At 37.8% G+C, this 22,565-nt stretch overlaps 1 protein-coding gene across 1 annotated transcript in view; it reads right to left on the reverse strand.

The window, feature by feature from the left end:
- Positions 1-7,994: 7,994 nt before the first annotated feature.
- CYP2C8 (cytochrome P450 2C8) overlaps positions 7,995-22,565 on the reverse strand; it is a 33,221-nt gene continuing 18,650 nt past the window's right edge. The window contains exons 6-9 of the mRNA XM_002821005.5: positions 16,837-16,978; positions 13,904-14,091; positions 10,239-10,380; positions 7,995-8,562 (exon numbers count right to left, since the gene is read on the reverse strand). Coding sequence (XP_002821051.3) covers positions 8,381-8,562; positions 10,239-10,380; positions 13,904-14,091; positions 16,837-16,978 — 654 coding nt within the window. The 3' untranslated portion in view covers positions 7,995-8,380. The remainder of the gene's footprint in view (positions 8,563-10,238; positions 10,381-13,903; positions 14,092-16,836; positions 16,979-22,565) is intronic.

The raw sequence follows: 22,565 nt of genomic DNA on the forward strand, positions 1-22,565 counted from the left end.
TATGACTGATTTGATTTCATTACTCATTATTGGCATATTTAGGATTTCTATTTATTCCTAGTTCAGTCATGGGAGTTTGTATGTTTCTAGGAATTTATCTATTTTCTTTAAGATTTCAAGTTTGTGTGCATAGCTGTTCTTAGTAGTCTCTGATAATCTTTTGTATTTCTTAGTATCACTTATAATGTCACCTTTATTATTTCTAATAGTACTTATTTAAATCTTCTCCTTATTTCCTGGCTAATCTAGATGTAGTTGTCTATCATTTTTGTTTATTCTTTCAAAGAACCACATTTTTGTTTCATTGATTCTTTGTATCATTTTTTGGGGGCCTCAGTCTCATTTATTTATGCTCTGAAGTTTGTTATTTCCTGTCTTACTTAGTTCTCCTCTGATCTTTTTTATTTTCATTCTTCTGTTAGCTTTGAGATTGGTTTGTGCTTATTTTTCTAGTTCCATGATGTATGACATTAGGTTAAGTTGGAATCTTTCTATGTTTTTTGATATAGACATTTAACACTATAAACGTTCCCCTTAGAATTTTTTTGCTGTATCCCAGAGGTTTTAGCATACTGTGTCTATATTTAATTTATTTCAAAAAATTATTTGATTTCTGTCTTAATTTCATTGTTTACTCAAAGGTCATTCAGGAGCAAGTTGTTTGGTTTCCACATACTTTTTTAGTTTTGAGAGTTCCTCTTCATATTGATATCTAATTTTATTCTACTGTTGTCTGAGAAGACACTTAATATGATTTTGATATTTTTTGAATGAGACTTGCTTTATGGCTAAGCATATAGTGGACTTTGGAAAATGTTCTATGTGCACTTGAGAAGAATGTATACTCTGCAGTTGTTTGATAGAATGTTCTATACTGTCTATTAGGTCTATATGGGCTATAGCCCAGTTTAAGTCCAGAAATTCTTTGTTAATTTTCTGCCTCAATGATCTTCTAGTCACGTCAGTGTGCTGTTGAAGTCACCCATTATCATTATATTGCTATCAGTCTGTTTTGTTATGTCTGGTATTGTTTGTTTTATGAATCTAGGTGCTCTGGTTTTGGATGCATATCTATTTAGGATATTTATTTTTTCTTGTTGTATTGAACCCTTTATCATTATAGTCCTTTTTTTTTTTACAATTGTAGGTTTAACATCTGTTTTATCTGATATGAGCATGGCTACTCTGGCTCATTTTAGTTTTCCATTTGCATGATATACCTTTTTTGCCCCCTTTACTTTAAGTCTATAGCTATTTTCGCTGGTAGGTAGTTTTCTTGTAGGCAGCAAATGATTAGGTCTTGTTTTTCAATTAAATTTGCCACTCTGTATCTTTTAAGTAGAATATTTAGGTCACTTACATTCAAGGTTAATATTGATATGTGGCCAGGCATGGTGGCTCACACCTTTAATCCCAGGACTTTGGGAGGTCAAGGCAGGCAGATCACCTGAGGTTGAGAGATTGAGACCAGCCTAAGCAACATGGAGAAATCCCATCTCTACTAAAAATACAAAATTAGCCAGGTCTAATGGCACATGCCTGTAATCCCAGCTACTTGGGAGGCGGAGGCAGGAGAATCACTTGAACCTGGGAGGCAGAGGTTGCAGTAAGCCAAGATTGCACCATTGAACTCCAGCCTGGGCAACAAGAGCAAAACTCCATCTCAGAAAAAAAAATTGATATGTGATGTTTTGTTCCTGCCATAGTGTTGTTAGCTAGTTGCCTTTGAGTTTCACTTGTCAAATTGCTTTATCAGATCTGTGAGCTTTGTACTCATATGTCCTCTTATGGTGAGTATTCCCATTTTGTTTCCAAGTTTAGGACTTTTTTGATCAGTTCTTGTAGCACCAGGCTAATGGTGAGGAATTCCTTTAATGTTTGTTTGTCTGCAAATGGCTATTTCTCTGTCATTTCTGAAGTTTAGTTAGGCATGATATGAAATTCTTTGTTGGCAGTTCTTTTTTTAAGGATGCTAAAAATAGTCCCCTGATCTCTTCTAGCATGCAGGGTTTCTTCTGAGAAGTCCAGTATTACTCTGATGAGATTTTCTTTATGGGTGATTAAACATGTCTTTCTTGATGCTCTTAGGATTTTTTTCCTTCATGTTGACTTTAGATACTCTGATGATTATATGCCATAGTGAGGTTCTTCTTGCAATAAATCTTCCAGAAGCTCTCTGAGCCTCACAAATCTGAATGTCTCAAATTTCTCCTAAGACCAGGGAACTTTTCCTGAATTTTTTCCTAAACTATGTTTTCCATACTTTTTAGTTTTTTTCCTTCTCCCTCTGGAATGCCAGTAACTTGTAGTTTTGGATGCTTTACAGAATTCCATATTTTTCAAAGGCATTGTTCATTTTTAAAACCCTTTCTTCTTTATTTTTGTTTGACTGGATTAATTCAAAAGACCTGTCTTCCAGGTCTGAAATTCTTCCACTTGGTCTAGTCTTTTGTTAAACTTTCAACTGTATTTTGTGAATCCTTCAGTGATTTTTTTTTAATTTCCAGAAGTTCCGTTTGGTTTTAAAAATGATATCTATCTCTTTTTTCATATCATGAATTGTTTTTCTGATTTATTTGTGTTGGTCTTTAACTTTCTCTTGGACCTCACTGAGCTTTTTAAAATCAATGCCTTGCATTATTTATTTGGTATTCAAAGATTTTATTTTTGTTAGTATGATCCTTTGGAGGTGTTATAACACTTCATCTTTTCATACTTTTAGAGTTGTTTCTCTGCTTCCCTCTCATTTGAATGAGTTATTTCTCCTCTTGTTTTCTGAATTAGCTTTTGTTTGAATAAAAAATTCTGCCCCTTAACCCATTCCCCATTTGCACTGAGAATGCTCTCTGTTGGCCCTTGCAGCTGCAGCATTTACCCTGAGATAACACACCAGGTTTGGTATAAGAAATTCTTTTGCCATCTTTTAAACATTACTGTGCTGAACTCTTACATCCTATTCAAGAAGGACAATCTCGAGCACATGTTTTGTCATGCAAACTTCAGAGTTGCATTGATAGAAAGAATGCTGGAAAAGCATCACAAGCAAGAGCAGCAACCTCTTCAAGGCCCTCCATGCTGTGATGATGTCATACCACTTTTCCTGTCTAGATGACATTTCCCCAAAAGCATACCACTAACATCAGGGAAACAGAATTGACTGGTTGCTGCATCATTTGCTGCTCACACAATGACAAGGATGACAAGAAGATTCAGAAAGGAATGCAGTATATTTTTGTGGAGTGTGATGTTCCACTTTGTGTTGTTCTATGTTTTGAAATTTACCACACAAAAAAATATTAAATACTGATCTTTACATACATTTTTGTTACATTAGGATTAGAGACAAGTTCTGTTTGGAAACAACTCCAAGGAAAGTTTTTATATTTTATTTTCACATTCAAAATCAGTCACCTTTGCTTCAGCCTCAAAGAGAGTGTTTATGTAAAATTAAATAAATGCTGGCAGTGAGCTGCACTTTTTTTGTCTAATGGGAAAAGATTTAAGAAGGTGTGTATTATGTATGCTATTTAGGGTTCTTTGGCTTTGTTTCTGGGTGCTTTCAGTGGCAAAGTGTTTGTAAAAGTTCCTTGGTTATAAATAGCCTTTGTATAACGGCTTTCCCAAATGCTGGTTGAAATAGTCCTGTACGGGGTATGTGAGCAGGTTCATTTCCTCCTCTGGGGCTATAGTGTGGGGGTCTCAGAAAGTATATCTTGTTCCCCAGTGCTGTGCAGTTGTGTCAGCAGATTTTCTATTGTGTTATGCATTTCTAACTCTGGAATAGCTGGTGGTACTTATAGGTAAGAGCTGGCTAAGGTTAATGCATATGTGTATATACTTGATCCTTGTTTACTTGTAGAAGCTCTCTGTTACCTCAAGCAATGGGCTGATCACTGGCATGCACACTTGTCTGAGCTCCCAGCTTAGCCCTCAAATGGAGGACCAAGACAGGTGGAGCTAGATGAGACAGGCCTGCCTACAGGTCTCCTAGTGTCAGGAACAAGCATCAGCTTTGAAAGCAGGTCTGGTGGGCCATAGCCAGGTATCTGGAGGTGTGCTAACTCATATTGTCAGGAAATCCTGGCTGCCCCAAGTCCTCTGCATAGGTGGGGTGGCCTAAACTTCTAATTTAGAATAGTGGGTGCTTCAAGTGCCTGGAGATATTTCTGGCCATCAAGCAGAGACCATGGCTGCACCAATATCTCTTCACCTGAAGGGAAGGGTACTTCAGGATCCTTATCCAGGGAAGCAGGTGTACCAAATGCCTGGAAGTATGCCTGGGAATGTAGCAAAAAACTGCTGCTGCCAAAACATCTTTGTAGGGCATAAGAGGGGCAAGTCAAGCTTCTAATCCCGGGGAGTATGTGCACCTCAAACTGCAAGTGACGTGACTAGGGAATGAGCACAGAAATCGCCACAACAAGGTCTTTGCATGGGAAGGTAGAGGCTCTTCAAATTCCTAATCATTGAGGATGGGTTTGCAGGATGCCTGCAGTTATGTCTAGGTGTGCAGCAGAGGAAGTGCTACTGCACTAAGGTCTTTGTGTGGGAAGAAGTGGTGGCTCAAGCTCCTATTCCAGTGAGCAGGTACACCCAAAGCTTGGTGATATGTGTAGGCATGGAGCAAAGAGTGTGCCTCTGCACCAAGGTCTCTTCATGGGAAGGAAGGGGAAGCTCAGGCTGCTAATCCAGCTGAGTGGGTGCTCCAAATGCTTGGAAAAATGACCATGAATGGAGTGGAGGGCGCACCTACCACCTTGCCAAGATCTTAGTAAGGAAAGGGTAGCTTGGCTCAGGCTCCCAATACAGGTAAGCAGGAGTGTGGTTTGCTTGTCTCCTGTTTCTCAGAACTGGTGGGACACTCTCTCATGACTGAACAAGGGAGCAGGATGGGGCATCCAGCAATGACACAGGCAGCCCAGTTCCAGGTCACAAAGTTGTCCCAGACTGCAAGGCGTGATGCCCAAGAGAAACCTTGATTTCAGCAACTCTCCTTCCATTCCAGTCCTGCGATGGGAGACAGCTCAACTCCAGTGCTTACTGTTGGGGTGCTCACCACACTCACTGCTCAATTCTGACTGTGAGTGCCCTTTCCCTGCTCCAGAGCAAGTGCTTCAGTCTCTGGCCTGAGACTAAAATGCCTGCAGTGACTGCTGCTGCCAGGTCACCAAACAATGACTGACTTTGCAGGAGTGCAGATTTAAAATGGCATTGTCTTCTCACTTCTGGGTCTGGGAAAACATCTGCAGATTTTCCTGATGTCTCTCCCTTTCATCACCCTCCAGCCTCTCTCTAAGTTAATTCCAGTGTTTGGGGCTTGGATCTCTAGCAGAAAGGAGATTCAGAGAGGGAGACTCTCTGGCCCTCTCACATACTGGGGGCTTCACCCATTTTGTAAGCTGAACACTATCATGGGGCCTGCATTCCCCCCTCCTTCACTTGGGATCTGAAGTGTGTTTCACTATTTCAGCGAATTCCCACATTTTTTCTTGAATTAAAGCTCACTCAATTGATCTTTATACACTATTTTGCTATTTCCAAGTGGCTGAGGCATGTTAAAGCCTCTAATCTGCCATCTTGGGAAAAAAAACCACAAATTTTTAAAAAAAGAAACAAAATGATAGTTTTATATATTTGTGAATTTATATCAATGGAATCATCCAATAGTACTTATTTACTGTCCAGTACTTTCACTTAATGTGTCGTGACATTCAATCAAGTTGTTGCAGACAGCAATAGCTGTTATCTTTTTCTTAGTGTTTCACTTTATGAGCATTTTACAATTATTTTATGATATTGCTTCAAACATTTGCATTGTTTCCAGTGTGGGGCTATTGTGAATAGTGCTATTATGTACATTCCATACATGTCTTTTTGCTATCACAAGGTATTGTTGCATTTCTGTTCAGTACATACCTACAACTGCAATTGCTAGATATGCATGTATTTACTTTAAGTAAATTCTGCCAAAGGACTATCCAAATGGTTGAACTATTTTACTAATTTTTCCATGAGACTCTGATTGTTTCACTTTCTCGTCAACAGACAACATAATCTGTCCTTTTTTCATTTGAACCATTCTGATGAATTATATAATAATATCTAACTGAAGTTTTAATTTGTATTTCCATAAAGCTTAATGATGCTGAGCAATTCAAGTTTGCATTGTCAACAGTGATCCTTCATTTGTGAAAGCCTAGTTTATTTTGCATACATAAGTGCTCTGTTGGCTTTATTTTTTTAAAAAACAATCACTGGTATATAGAAGAACTGCTTGTTCATACAAATTGTTTCACATGGAACCTTTTGAAAGTAAATACTAACCTGATTCCAGATACTTGAAGTATTTTAGTACATATTTACTCAAAACAATGTGCCTGTGCTTCTCTTATATAACTATAGTAAAACCATCAGGATCAGAAAATTACTGTTAATGCATTGGAACTTTCTAATTCTTGTTCCTGTTGGTGTTTTACCAAAAGTCCCAAAATATATGCTTTTTGTCCCTCTCAAAATTTAGTTCAGAATCCAGAATTGCATGCCACAACTAGCTGTCATGTCTCTTTCATCATCTTCAGTATGGAGCAGTTCTTCAGTTATTATTTGACTTCCAAGACATTGCCACTCTTTTTGAGAGTATAGGCTGAATACTTATAAAATGTCCCTCAATTTAGGCCTGTCTGATGTTTTTTAATGACTAAATTCAGCAGAGGAATCTCTGCTAGGAATATCACAGAGGATACTTTTCATTTTTGAGTGACAGACAATTTCAATGTGTTTCATTAGAATGATGTCATTTGATTACTAGGTTCAGATAGTGTCTGGCTGTCTTCTCCATTGTAACTATGTTCTTCTCAACTATGTAACTTAGATGTATTCTGTGGGTAGATTCTTTGAAATTCTGTAATTATTGTAACTAAAAATAAATCCTAAGCCTGCTTGGACAAGGGAACCCCAGCAAAAACCTTAAAAACTGTATTCCCAGCCACGAGAGGATGGGAGGTCAGACACGCCTCTTTAGACCCCCTCTCTTTTGTGGTTTACACAAAACAACTCATCAACATTAGTGTTAAATAGAGATCGTAAGACTGATGGGGTGGACTTTTTGTGGCAATAAGATACCAACTTATAAATAGGACCTAAGGTCATGGCAGGCAAGAGTTAGGTCATTCACCTCTACACTTAAAGAATAAACTGTGTTCTAACTGGCACAAGGTTTTAATTTTTCTCTAGCAACTATACAAGCATGGGCCTCCACCAGATGCTCACCCCTACCCACTGTTCCACAAGCCATAGCTACAGCTTTCATTGGACAAGAGGCTGATTTCAGTAACCTTATTCTGATAAGAGGACCACTGAACCTGCTGTACTGGTTCTGACTGTTTATAGAGGCTTTGTGCTTGAGTGCCCTCATGTCCCTGCTCCATTTTTTTGCCTATGGGGTTAAAGATGAGTGGATCAGTGAAGTAGAAATGGAGATTAAGTGTCTAAATTCATGCCTCTGTTTTGGTATTATTGTGAACACTAATAAATATTTGAATTTTTTTGCTTTATGTTTTCAACTTAGAGTCAAGTATGAATATATACTTTCATATTGCTAATCATATGTTCTGGGTTTTATTCTTCTCTCTCCAAACAAGAACAAAATCCTTGGAAAGTCTCAACAGATTACATTATTTTTCTAATTTATATTTCTTGTTTTACACTTAACATAAATGCATTGGTAATTTGATTCTATGGCCCTGAAGTAATTAGCCTCATTTTATCTCCAAATAATACACAACTGAACTGATTCTCTCAATATTTCCCTGAAGGTTGTTTCTTCCCTTGGACAGACTTTCTGTGTTATAAAGCCAAACCTTCAGTAACTCTAGATGACAAACATCCAGAGACCTTCCTCACCCTCTTCTCCTTTGTCACTCTCTCTGCTTATTATTATGAGGACAAGCCTGGCCTCCTGGCACTCTCTTTTCTTTAATTTATTTCTTGCATTATGCACAAAAGAGGGAAAGTCTGAGAACTGAACCAGCAATTAATAACAAACACTTTTTATTTAGCACATTCACAAAAGAAATGGATCCAAATTATCATTCATTAATCACTTTTCTGTGTTTTACAGTGATAACATATTAAAAAGTCAGCATTAGAAAAGTATTAGCATATGTGGCAATTAATACAAGTGTTACAGAGTATGAATAATTGCAGATATATTTGTGCAGTGACCTGAACAACTCTCCTTAATGGAGGTTGGATGCTCACGGGATATTGAGTGAATGGGAAGATTTGATGAGAGGTCAGAGAAGACATAATAGTGGGAATGTCCTTGATAAAAAAGAGTTGCAGGTGATAGCAGATCGGCAGCCAGATGGGCTCACATTCTTCAGACAGGAATGAAGCAGATCTGGTACGAGGGTGGCAGAGAAACAATCCCTTTGGTAACTGCAGTAGTATTGAGGTTCTTTAAATCATCAACAGATTTCAGGTTAAAGTTCTGTAAAATTGTGGTTAGAAATAAAAATAGCTCCATGCGGGCAAGTCCTTCTCCCGCACAAATTCGTTTTCCTGAAGATAACAAAGAGGAAAGTAGTTACTCCTTGTGTTTAACTGTGACTATGACAAACAGTTGTTTGTGACTTGCACAAACAGAATATGCAGTAAATAACTGATTAATGATTGGGTAGATGAATGAACATGTGGATGAATGGATGGATGAAATGATGGATGGATTAATGGATGGTGGGACAAACAAATGTACAAAAAGAGACACATTTGCTATCTGTCTAACATCTAATCTCAATAGGCACCCTTCATTCAACAAATATTCATTGATTATCAGCTCCATAACAGTCATTTCTTTATTTATTCCCACATTAAACAGCTCTTTTGCCATTTTGAGTTTCCATCTGTCATTATAGAAATACATGCACATTCTTGTTTCCTGTTCCAAGCCTGATATTCCATGATGTTTCCTTCCACTTTTCACATAATCTGTTCTCAGCTCTAGTCATACACTCTCTTCATCAATCTTGAACACACCATGAAGTTTCAAGTTTCATATCCTGTTGTTCATTTTGGCTAAGATACGTCTTTATTAGGCTACATTCAGGACATAGGTTCAATTTCATTTCATCTTCACACTCTTTACAATCCCCTCAAGTAATCAAATCCTATGCTCTCTGGTTTTCCTCAACAGCATACTCATGCTTTCATTAAAGCATGGATTACCAGGAATCATAATTCTATATTTATTTATCTATTGTGGTAAAATGTGAATTCTTGAAGGAAGGTCTCTGTCCTTGTCATGTTGGTATCTACAGTGCCAAATATAAAGCAGACATAAAAGATCAAAGAATAAAGGAAGGAGATTCCATGGCCAGAGACTTAGCACACAAAACACAGGTGTGAACAGCAAGTATCCAGGATATATGATCATGATTGGGGGAAGACAGCGTGCTCTGGAATCACTGCAAAGTAATCTCTTAGCTTGCCAATGTTTCCTGAACTCCATAATTATTTGGCAAAGGTTCTGACATCCTTGATTTAAAGCAAATGTCCTGCTCTGTCATTCATTATCTCCTTCAAAATGCCCAGCCTTCCCTTAAATTTTATCACCTCCTTTGAAGCACATGAAACATCCTCTGAGTTGCTTACTCCATTTTATGCCTCACTGTGTTATGTGAGAGAGCAAGAAGCATGCAGAGTCCCCCTGTAGCCCCCACCCAGGGGCCTGTGCTTTCCCTTCTCACAGTCCTGGTCTGACTAAATTACAATGACCTGTTTACTCTTCTTCCCTAACTCAAGAGTGAGCCTCTGTTCTCACTGAAAGTTGTGCCCTTGGAGCTCAGCCTGGGAGGTGATAGACACCATGTAGAAGACACTCAATGCAGTTGTGGACTTAGATACATTTGTCAAGGCAGGTAAGGAAAGAACAGATGAATTTTACCTTCTAGGAGGAGCTCTTGGGTGCCTTAGTGATGTATCTAGTGGCAGAGTTCAGTCAACCTAGATGTTAGTTTTCTCAATTGGGAACAACAGAGTTAACTCCTGCAAGCCCCACTATCTGGCCCAATAATGAGGGTGTATTGTGAGGGTGGAGCGCATGGGTGTTAAGAATGGTGCTCTTGATCATGGACAAATAGCAATTCTACCAGCCCCAGAGGAGGTGCCATGTAAATTCCAACTAATTCCAAAAAGTTCTCTCTTTCCTTTAAATACTAATGGAAACGAGTTTCTTTTACCTGCTGAGAAAGGCATGAAGTAGTCACTTTTCTTAAAGTTGCCATTCTTATCTAGAAAGTGGCCAGGGTCAAAGATCTTTGGATTAGGAAATTCTTTGTCATCGTGTAGCACGGAAGTCAGTAATGTCATTATGGTTGTGCCCTGGAAGTAACAAAACAGATAATCTGATTTATAAAGAAGTCCAGAAGTGAGAAGAAGTAGTGGACATCACGTAGCTCCATAACGTTGATCTATAGATGAGGAAACTCAGGTCCAGCCAGACACAGTAATTTACATGGATGAGCTTAAGGTCAGTGGTGGATGCTTGCTGAAGAGCTTTCCAATCACATTTGAAGTCTTACGTCTTGGATACTTGTGTGCAACCTTCTGAATGTGTTTTCCAGATCATCAAGTTTGGATGCCCTTGTCTGGCCTCATTTGCTGCTCTATTTCATCACTTCAAATTTCACACATCTTGTATTTTGATTATGTAGATTATGGTTTAAAATGGAAGTCTCTGTTGACACTTGAAATGTCCAGAGTATCTGTTCATAGAACTTTTGTAAATAAACATGTAATCTATTTTAATATGATGTCATCTGGGATGATAACCACAAGTGCAATAAGAAGTAAAAACTATTGAGTGTTTATTATTGCCATGCTACAGATTAATTTTAGCTTAAAACACTGAAAAGATGATGAAATTACAAAGATTATCACTTTGCAACAATTCAAGTCAGGATCATCAGGTCAGGTAAGGATCATCAATTAAAGCTAGAACCGTTGGGTGTGTGATTCTGGAAGCAGGAGTTTCACATAGTCTTAATGCACTCCCATAGATTTTTACTAGTTGTATATAAAAAGCAGAACCCCTACAATGGTAATATCTGGAGGATACAACCATATTATGTGAGGAACTTAGCATGACCAATAATGACATATGTGACATTTTATGCTCCCATCTCATCAATGTGATTCAGTGGGATATTTAAAGCACCTATGTAGTTTTGTTGCCAAAATTGCAGCTGGAATCTGCCTCTAGAAAACAGTCATACCAAACCAGCCTGAGGAACATTTTAAATGACTGCTGGTCTCAAAAAGGTCAATTGATTGAAAAAAAAAACAAACAAGGAAAGGAACTTTCCTTGATTACAGAAGGTGAAAAGGTCAACATAAATGAATTATATGCTTGTTCCTTGCCTGGATAGTAAACTGCAGGAGAAAAACCATAAAAATATCTAGAAAAATTGTGAAAATTTAAATTTAGGCTGTATTATTATTTGAACAATAGCTACTGAGTGTGACTACTCTATTATTGTGTAAAAGAAAAATCTTTGTTTTGGGGCATTACATACTGCAGTATTGAGGTGTAGATAGACCCTTGTATTGAGAAAGAAAAACCTCTTCTGGTTGTGTGCGTTGGTAAAAACTGTGGATTGACATCCTAATCCTTGTAAAAAATCAGTGATAATTAGGGAAAACCCCATCACATCTTGATAAGTTATCAATACTATCTTCTCCAGAGGATGACATTAGTAATTGAAACCTTATCAGTCTCATTGTTTTCCTTCATGAAAATATAACTTTTATTATTTTTAATTGAATAATAATAAGTGGAATTGTGTAGTTTATAGCATAGCAACTAAAACATCTGGATCAATACAGAAACCATGTGATAGACAGCATTGTAAAGCTGCAAAGACCAAAATTGGCCTCCAGATTACAAAGACAATAATTGGCCCCAGTGACGGGAGAACTTCAGAGAGGTAAGCTCATACCTACAGTCAATTTTTGACTGTGTTCATGTCATATTAAATTCTGAATCAGGACAGGAGGTGTTGTCATTATAACTGCCTATGATAGGGGAATGAATACATTCTGGAAAAAGATAAACGTTCTCTGAAATTCTGCATTTTTTCATATATAATATCTGGTACTGAGCCATAGGTTTTTAGGCATTTCAAGGATACAACTAAGCAGTCACAAGAAGAAAAGTGGAAGGAAGGGAAAGCAATAAAAACAGACCCACATTAGGGAACATTTCTCACCTAGTTTTATGCAGCCAGCATTATCTTGTTATCAAAACTCTGAAAAGAAAATTTTGAGGAAGAAAAATTGCAGACCAAAATATCTTACGAATATAAATACAGAAGTCCGGAACAATAAGTAACAGAGCAAATCCAGGTGTATACTTATGTATATCTAGTGAGGGATGTGAGGCCAGTATATACAATCATATAAATAGATGCAGAGAATCAATTTGATAAAATTGCACACACATTCATGACAAAAATTTATATAAAAATAAGAGAAGAGAAAAAACTTCCCTAATCTGATAAAGAATATCTACTAAAATCTTAAAGATTTCTGATAAAGAATATCTACTAAAATACTTAAAACAGCAGCAATTTTTTGGGATCTTAAAGTACATAATCAGGCTGCAGATGACACTGTTAATTTCTATTACAGACTTTAAAATCATGAGGGAGATTTTGTTTGCCTCACTGCCTTACTGTTCTACGAGAATGATTTTTGATAGTTTCCCTTACTGCACAACTTTTCTCCAAAGTGTTTGTCTTTTAGAACGGCCAGAAGGAAGTTACTGGCTTTTAAAAAATCTGTGCAAAACTACCAAGGTGCTCTGGGCTCTGCTCCCTGCCATCCCCAGTTTGCTAGCCTTATTTAGGGAAGATGCAGGAGTCTGATCACTTGGAATGACATGAGCCTTCTGGGGGCTGGGAATTTATGAAAATACCAACTATCTGTTTCATAACAAATGTAGAGTATCATTTCAAACTATATTCATGAAAATTCTTTTATAAATGAAGTTAAATAAGTCAATTATTTAAAAAAATACTTAAAACATCATTCTCAGTAGTGAAATATTAATATTCTTATACTCTACCCCCCAGCAGATCAGAAATGAAATCAGGATGCCCTCTATCACCAATTCTGTTCAATGCTATCCTGGAAATCCTAGCCAGCACAATAATGCAATAAAGATAAATTGAAGACAAAATCATTGGAAAATAAGATATAAAATACATATTAACCCAGATAGCAAAATAATGTACATAGAAATTCCAAGTATATCTACAGATAAATTATCGGCAATGATCAGTAAATTTAGGAACATTGTTAGATATAAGGTCATCAGAATAGTATAATTGAATACGATTATATACGCCAATTACAAAGAAATAAAAAACATTAAAAAATTATAACAACAAAATATTAATTATCTAGGGAAAACCTAATAAAAGAGTTGTAAACCACTGCACTGAAAATAAGACATTACTGAGAAAATAGAATAAAGCTCAATAAGTTGCGAGCATAACCATATTCATGAATTAAAAAATTCAATGCATGAACATGTTAAGTCTTTCCATATCGAACTACACAATGAATGTCAATTTGATAAAAATCTCAGAAGAGTGTTTTGGGAAACTGACACACTGATATTTTCAACAATTATTTGAAAGTGTAACACCTAAGAGTAGCCTATTAAGGAGACCTAGCTTTATAAATCTTTATAGCCCCAAACAAAATAGCAGAAAGTCCATCAAGCTGCCACATGTAGGAGTTTTGCACTTCTCTCATCTTGTGTTGTTAGAGGGTTGGAACCAAACTAGCACTTTGGAAATTTCAGAAGCACAGAAATATAGTGTAAGAGAAACAAGCTTACCTTGGGGATGAGGTAGTTTCTGAACTGAATATCAGTGGTCACTGCATGGGGCACACCGGTGGGGACAAGGTCAATGTATCTCTGGATCTCGTGCACTACAGCATCAGTGTAAGGCATGTGGCTCCTATCCTGCATGCAGGGGCTCCTGTGTCTGCCAATTACGTGATCAATCTCTTCCTGGACTTTAGCTGACAAGACACAAGAAAGAACTGATGGAAACGAAGATATATGGAACATTTGTCATAGCAATTCACGGCCACATTAAACATGGTATAAAAATCCCAGCAACATTACAAACATGAGTTACATGTCCAGAAGTACAACCAGCCATATAAAAAGGATTACCGTAATATAGATACATACCACTCTCCTACAAACTAGTCATTACAGTGCATAAGTACATTTCTATAAATTAGTATATATGACAACCAATACAAATTTAAGTAATAAATTATTTAAAAAATAAACAGAACATAATAAGTCAAGAAATTACAGTGCTTGCAAACAGAAAAACAAGAATCAAATATTATATGTATTATCAAAATAATATATGGGGTATAATGTTAAATTGTAATGGTGTTATAAATATATTTGTGTGTGCAGTGGTGGAGCAGGGGCAGTGATGCAATTAGCAATGGTACTGTCTTCATTCTTCCATTTCCAATTGTGGCCACTTTGAGCATGCTAGCAGTTTCTTCTGAAATTTATATTTGTATTTCTAAATAACCAGTATTTCTTTCTATTTTTTACTTAACAATTTTTAGACAATATTTAATGATTTTCTGGTATGAGAGATGAGAATTTTCATCTCCATCCCTACTCCATATATAGACACACGCCCACAAAGTTATATGTGTACACACAGACACACCCACACATGTACACACACACAATTCTCCTCCTTCTACTTACCAGAATATATTTAGAACACAATTTCTGGTTATATCACTATTCATTGTTTACATCATTCTAAATATACTCACAGAAGCACACACACACACACATATGTATACACACATACACATTCTTCCTTGGTTCTTTAGTTAAATCACAATTTTCTATTCTTCAAGTTAGAGTATTTGCACATGTTTGAAACTCCTAGTAATAATTTCCCAATTATAGGGAAATCTCAGACTATCAATCACATCTCTTTGGTTCTTGAAGTCTCCTCTACATGTATTATTCACCTGGTCCCTTCTGAAGTGGTTGTTTCCTAGGAGCACAGCAACCTCTCTGACACTGTCATTCTCTTATATGAGGTCTCTTGATTCCTGGTACCCATTATTTCTTCTGACTTAGTTTCAGACATGAGATGGAGCACAACCCCCAGTATTGGAGAAAGTTAGTATAGAGGGTGAAATTTGTAGCAAGCATGTAGGTCCCAAATACTTTTTTTCTATGAATATACAAGATAATATGCTTCAGAATTCTGACGCTGTTTGAATGCTGATATTTTATATATGACCTGATATAACTCTCTGAAAGATTTTAATTTTCCCTTTACTTCTGGTGCTCTGAAATTCCATGACTTTGCGTCCTGTGATGGATGTTTTAATTTCATTCACTCTGCTGGACACTTGTAGATAACTTTCTATTAAGTTGGCAAAATATGGAGGTTTTTTCTCTAGACTTGTTTCTTCTCTGGAGAGTATCTAGCTGGCTGCTGAATGTCAGGAAGCAAGATGAAGAAAAATGCTGAGTCTTTGAATCTGAGGAATAGATCTTTCCCAAACCTTTTTTTTCTGTCTTCACATCTCACAGTTTCCTGGCCCTGTAAAGTGTCCCCGAGTACAGGGGTTCTTAGGCTTAGTTTCTCTGGAGAGTATGCTTCCCTTTCCCAGTGGGAAGAAATCAGGTACCTGATAAAAGGAGTTATGGAGGAAACTTGGGCAGGAGAGCCACCCTTTTCAGTCTCATTCCCTACCTTCTTTGGCTCTTGGTGCCTCCAAATACTGAACCTTATGAGAATCACAGTGACACAGATTAGCTTCTCCTCTTGATAAATCTTCCTCTGCTGATACTTACATTACAAATCCATCCTCTATGCTGTGTCAATTGTCAGCCCTCCATTGTCTCTCCATGTTTTAGAAATTTGCCAAAGACTTATTGGCTATTTTCTATTCTCCTCTCTTTTCACTTCAACAGGCTAATTTTAATTTGTAATTTAGTTATTGAAATTTCAGTGGGATCCTGACACAGGGAAAAAGGTATGTTATCTGCTGCAAAGCAGGAACTATTTAAATGTAAATTCTAAGGAAATGTAGAGTTTACTCTAAAGGTAAATTGTAAATTCTAAAGAAAAGTTGTATGTGAAAGATGCAATTATTAAACTCCCTTCCAAATATCCCTATTTGGTCAAATAGCAGTTTTATGAAACACACTTCTGGAATAATAAAATTCCTTTAGGTATGGCCTCTGCTTAAATAGAAACACCTTCCTTAAGAGCCTAACTTTTAGATTACTTCCCAGACTGGAATTTATCTCACGATGCCTCAGTACAATTCTAGAATTTCCACCTATGCTTCAATAAAGATTGTTTTCATCTCCCCACCCCAGCATTAGAGCATGGAATTTTCAAAATGAGAAATGAACCTACTGTTCAAAGTGGACTTTTCATAATAAAACCTACATTCAATACTAGGCCAATTTCTGCTGGCTCTCCTTACCACAAATTACCTCTGCTGAAATCTAGACACTTCATCAGGGCTTTATTTATTTTGCTACTGCCATACTGTTTTTACTGATCTCCGTCATCCTCCTCCATTGTACAAAGATATCCTTTTAAATCATGTCATCAAATTTAAACAGATTACAGCTGATGACACAGAAATTTAAAGAATGAAGCTTCTCTGACTGAAACAAGGTGGAGGACACTGGCACCATCTTCTCAGCATTGTTCTGAAATTCACTTTGTTCATCATCTGTGGTCCTACCTGTGACCTCTGGGTGCTTCAGCAGGAGCAGGAGTCCATATCTCAGAGTAGTGCTTGTTGTCTCTGTTCCAGCAACAAATAGATCAGCTACTGTGCCAACCAAGTTTTCAATATTGAATTCTGACTTTTGGTTGTCCTTTTCCTAGAAATGATTTCATGCAATTATCTGACAAATTATGTGCCAGTATATCTACATACACTAAATGTTAAAAAACATACTATTTTATAAAGTTAGCCAAAAGAGATACTGGACAGTACAGTATTAGAAAAAGCAACTGTGTGGTATGGCAGAAACTGCAGATCAGTTGACTCAAACTTTATTTCCTGACAGACCTACAAGTTCCATTCATGAAGTCATATGCTGCTTAAGTTAGTCACACAGAATATTTCTTTCCCCAGAAATAAAAGCAGAAGTATGCTGATGCCCTGTCTTAGTTCAATTTGTGTTATAAAACAGAATACTATAGACTTGGTAATTTATAAAGAAAAGAAATTTATTTCTGATGATTCTGAAGGCTGGGAAGTCCAAGAGCATGGCACTGGCTTCTGGCAATGGCCTTCATGCTATTTCATTGCATGGCAAAAAGTAGAAGAGCAAGAAAGGGTAAGAGTGAGAGCAATTGGGGGGGCACACTCACATTTATAACAAGCTATCAAGAACTACCTCACTCTTGCAATAAAAACATGAGTATATTTATGAGGGCAGAACACTGATGACCTAGTCATGTCATCAGTGTTGCATTGGGCATTCACTTTTAGCACATGAACTGTAGAGGGCACACTCAAACCAGAACATGAATCTTCTTCTCTTTTCTCCTCATTACTCAAAACAGAAATGTGAAGGGGGAGGTAGGATTGACATCATCTTGGGACATGAGCATTTGATCATAGTAATGAAGACTTCTATACTAAATATGGTTAAAGAAAAAAGAAGGCACTTGACTCTCTCATGCTTCAGGGCTACCATATTATTTCTAGTCTAGCCCAGTATAAGACTTCTTGTATTTGAGATATATAAGCCAACTATTTGATTAAGCTCTTGATATAGTTTGGATAATAAATATTTATCTCTCCCAAATCTTTTGTTGAAACTTAATCCCCATTGTTATAGGTGGGATCTGGTGAGAGGTGATTGGGTCATGGGGGTAGATTTCTCATGAGCGTTATTTCCCTTGATGCTATCTTGATAATAAGTGAGTTCACATAAGATCTGGCTGTTTAAAACTTTCTCCAACTTGCTTCTCCTCTTGCCATGTGACACGCCTGTTCCTGCTTTGCCTTCTTCTATGAGCAAATACTCCCTGAGGACTCTCCAAAAGCTGAGCAGATGAAAGCATCATGCCTGTACAGCCTGCAGAACTGTGAGCCAGTTGGGCCTCATGTTCTTATAAATTATCTGGCCTCAGATATTTCTTTATAGCAATGCAAGAACAGCCTAACACATTCATTTTTATGATTTTTTTTATTATTTGTAAGTGAACACAATTTTAGTTTATAAATATAGGTAAATTAGGGCTATATCATGAAAAGTGTTACACTCTTGAATCAAGAGTTTGCAATTTTCTTCTGTCAAAAATTTACAAAGACTCAGTATCACCTACATGTTCATTACAAAGCTGAAATGTGTAAAACAAACAAGTCAACAAAATCAAGAATGAAATATAGTAAAAGAGAATGAGTTCACAAAGACAAGACAGATCTAAATTGTAATCCAGATAGGCAACAGGCAACTTATTCTTACGAATAAGTTCAGGAATAAATAGGAAAATACAAAGTGGAGAGAAATGGCAATTATTAATACAAAAACTTGAGGCATTAACTGCCTATATTGGATAAAGAAGAGTAGGGGCAATGCAAATGCCAAGGTTAAGGGACTAATCGAATAAAGTTCTCATAAATTGAAAGTGTGAATACACGTACAATAAGTATTTGAATTAGTATTGAACAACTCCACCCCCCTCAAAAAAAGTTCCAACTCAAGATTACTTCACTAGTTAATTCTACCAAAATAGTTAAAAACAGCTCAGATCCAAGGAAAAGGAAAGGGACCTTGTGTGAACAAGGTAATATCCTCGAGAAGTCTGAAAATCACAGCCTACTACAGTACTTGTGCTCATGAAGGCAAGGAAGGTCACCTTGACTTCAGATCCCAGCAGTCTGCCAAATTGGGTAGGGAGGCTGAGAACACTCCTACCTGCCCTTTCCATGGATTACTAAGTCTCTCAGGGTTTCACCTCTGCCAGCTTCTTTTTACTTTATTTGTGTGTGTGTATGTGTGTGTGTGTGTGCGTGTTTGTGTGCGTGTTTGTGAGTTGTAGATTCTTCTTATGAATTGACCAATAAGCTCCATTGCTCTCTCTTTAACAGTCCATTTGGCCTATGATTATTCACCTGTAATATTGGCTCTTCCTTCTGAGGATAATTGATCATTGACATCTTTGTCAGCCAACTGAAAATCTCTGATGCCTCAGGCTGTGGAAAGGTCTGAGAGATGTACAGTGCTTGGGTTCCGCTCTTTGCTACAAAGGAGGGCAATGTTGAATGGGGCTTAACTGGGCCTAACTGTCCTCTGGTCTCCCAGCAGCAGGTGCAAGCACCACCTCTGATGGAGATGGCAAGAGAGTGACATAGACTTTGTAAGATTTACTTGGTTATAAATAGGCTTAGTGTGGTAATTTTCTCAAATGCCAGCTGTACTAGCAATGTACTGGGTTTGTGAACACACTCAAGACCTTCCGATTAGCTGGGGTGATGTGGGTATGGTGTTAGCTGAGATAAGATAAAAGTTTTCTCCTTCCCAAATGCTGTGTTATTTTGCCAGAAGATGTTGTAATACACTGTGCCTATTGGCTACCAGCTAGGAGGTGGTTCTTGCAGGAAAGAGCCACCTACGCTGGTAGCTGTGGGATTTGTGCTTGGCTGATATTACCCAGGGGAACATGTAGAAGAATGAAATATGATTGTTATATCTCACCATATACAAAAATTAACTCAAGAGGGACTAAAGACTTAAATATGAGACTTGAAATCATAAAAATTCTAGAAAAAAACCTAGAAAAAACTCTTCTGAGCATTGGTTTAGGCTAAGGATTTATAACTCAGTGTTTAAAAGCAATTTCAACAAAAACAGTTGACAATGGGACCTAATTAAACTAAAGAGCTTCTGCACAGTAAAAGAAATGACAAGCAGAGTAAACATACAACCTACAGAATGGGAGAAAATATTTGCAAAATATACCTTCAACAAAGGACTATTTTCCAGAGTCTACAAGAAACTCAAAACAGCAAGAAAAAAATCCAAATAATCCCATTAGAAAGTGGGCAAACATCATGAACAGAAATTTTTCAAAAGAAGATATACAAATGGGAGAGTGGAGCAAGATGACGGAATAGAATGCTTCATTGATTATTCCCCAAGCAAAGACATCAGTTTAACAGCTATCTACACAAAATGTACCTTCATAAGAACCAAAATCAGATGAGCATGCACAGTACCTTGAGGTAAATATATCTAACTGAAAAAGGAAGTGAAAGAGAGAGAAAATACTATTGAATTACTGACGTCCTCTCTTCCCCTGGCAGCAGTGGCATGGTTCAGAGAGTATTTCTGAGTACTGAGGGAGGGAGAGCACAGCAATTATAGAGCATAAAATTAGTGCAGTTCTGTTATGGCAGAAAGCAAAACAGGCCCAAATTCAGCTGATGCCCACTCACAGAGGGAGCATTTAAACCAGCCCTGGCCAGAGGTGAATCTCTGATACCAGTGGTTAGAACCGAGTTTCTACAAGCCTCATCACTGTGGACTATAGGGCTCTGGGACTGTAAATAAACCTGAAAGGCAGTCTTGGCTACAAGGACTATAACTTTTATGTGAGTCCTAGTGCTGAACTGGGCCCAGAGACAGTAGACTGGGGTGGGAGGTTCAACCTACTGAGACAGCAGCTGGGGATGGGTAAGGGAGTGCTGACATCCCCCATCTCCTAATCCCAAGCTGCACAGTTTTCACTTCCAAAAGAAACTCCTTTCTTCTGCTTGAGGAGTGGGGGGCTTGAATAGCTAGCAGCAATACCCAGGTACTATGTTGAGGGCTTTGGGTAAGACTCTGAGACTTACTGGCTTCAGGTAAGACTCAACACATTCCCAGCTAGCTGGCTATCAGGAAAGACTCCTTCTACTTGAGAAATCAGAGTAAAATATAAAGTTGACTTTGTCTTGCAACTAGGTACTAGCTTGATCACAGGAGGGTAGAGCACCAAGTGCACTCCTGGACTCTCCAAAACCAGGACTTGGCTCTTGTACAGGGTCTGTATTCTGCATGGTCCTGTGGTAGCACTGCTCAAGGGGTGACACTCCACTGCCTTTGGAAAGGAAAGGGAAGAGTGAGAAGAACTGCATTTTGTGGTTTGAGTGCCAGCTCAGCTGCAGTACAACAGAACACCAAATAGACTTCTAAGGTTTTTGACTCTAGTCCCTGGCTTCTGGGTGGTACCTCCGGACATCACTGGTTACTGAAGGAACTTGCTGCACTGAAGGGAAGGACACAGGCCTGGCTGGATTCACCACCAACTGATTGTAGAGCCCCAGATCCTTGGAAACATAGGCAGTAGCCACAGAATGGTTGCAGCAGGCTTTGGGCAAGACCCAGTGCTCTGCTGGTTTTAAGTCTCACCCAGTGCAGTCACAGTGGTGGTGGACACATGAGTGCTTGTGTCATTCCATCTCCAGTTTCAATTGGCTCAGAACAGAGAGAGAGACTTTGTTTATTTGGGAGAAATTAAGGGAAGGGAACAAGAGTTTCTGTCTGGTAATCCAGAGAATTCTCTTGGCTCTTGTCCAAGACCATCAAGGCAGTATCTCTACAAGTCTTCAAGAACCATTGCATTATTGGGCTTGGAGTGCCCCTAAAGCAGATACAGCTTAGATCACAACATTTAACTCATTTCCCATTTATTAAAAGAAGTGCAGCTCACTGCCAGTGCAGTATTCTAGGGGCAAATCAAAAATACGTTAAGTCCTTTTTAATATCTCAAAAGCCTAACAAGAAGGACGTGTACAAAAAAAATCCCAGACTACAAAGACGACAAAAATACCTAACTCTAGAATGCCCGGCCCCAGATGAATATCTACAAGTATAAAGAAAATCCAGGAAAACATGACCTCACCACATGAACTAAATAAGGCACCAGGGACCAATCCTGGAGAAACAGAGATATGTGATCTCTCAGCCAGAGAATATAAGATAGTTGTTTTGAGGAAACCTAAGGATATTCAAAATAACACAGAGAAGAAATTCACAATTCTATCAGATAAATGTAACAAAGAGACTGAAATAATTTACAAGAGTCAAGCAGAGATTGTGGAGCTGAAACATGCAATTGGCATACTGAAGAATGCATTAGAGTCTTTAGTAGAATAGTAGAATTGACCCAGCAGAAGAAAGAATTAGTGAGCTTTACCACAAGTTATTTGAAAATACAGTTAGAAGAGGCAAAAGAAAAAAGAATAAAAAACAATGAAGCACACCTACAGGATCTAGAAAATAGTCTCAAAATGCAAATCTAAGAGTTATTGGCCTTAAAAAGGAGATAGAGAAAGAGAAGGGAGTAGAAAATTTATTTAAGGGAAAATAACAGAGAACTTTCCAAAACTAGAGAAAGGTATCACTATCTAAGTACAAGAAGCTGATAGAACACCAAGCAGATTAAACCCAATGAAGACTACTTCCAGGC

The sequence above is a fragment of the Pongo abelii genome, chromosome 8 (genome assembly GCF_028885655.2).
Source record: "Pongo abelii isolate AG06213 chromosome 8, NHGRI_mPonAbe1-v2.0_pri, whole genome shotgun sequence".
Lineage (NCBI taxonomy): Eukaryota > Metazoa > Chordata > Mammalia > Primates > Hominidae > Pongo > Pongo abelii.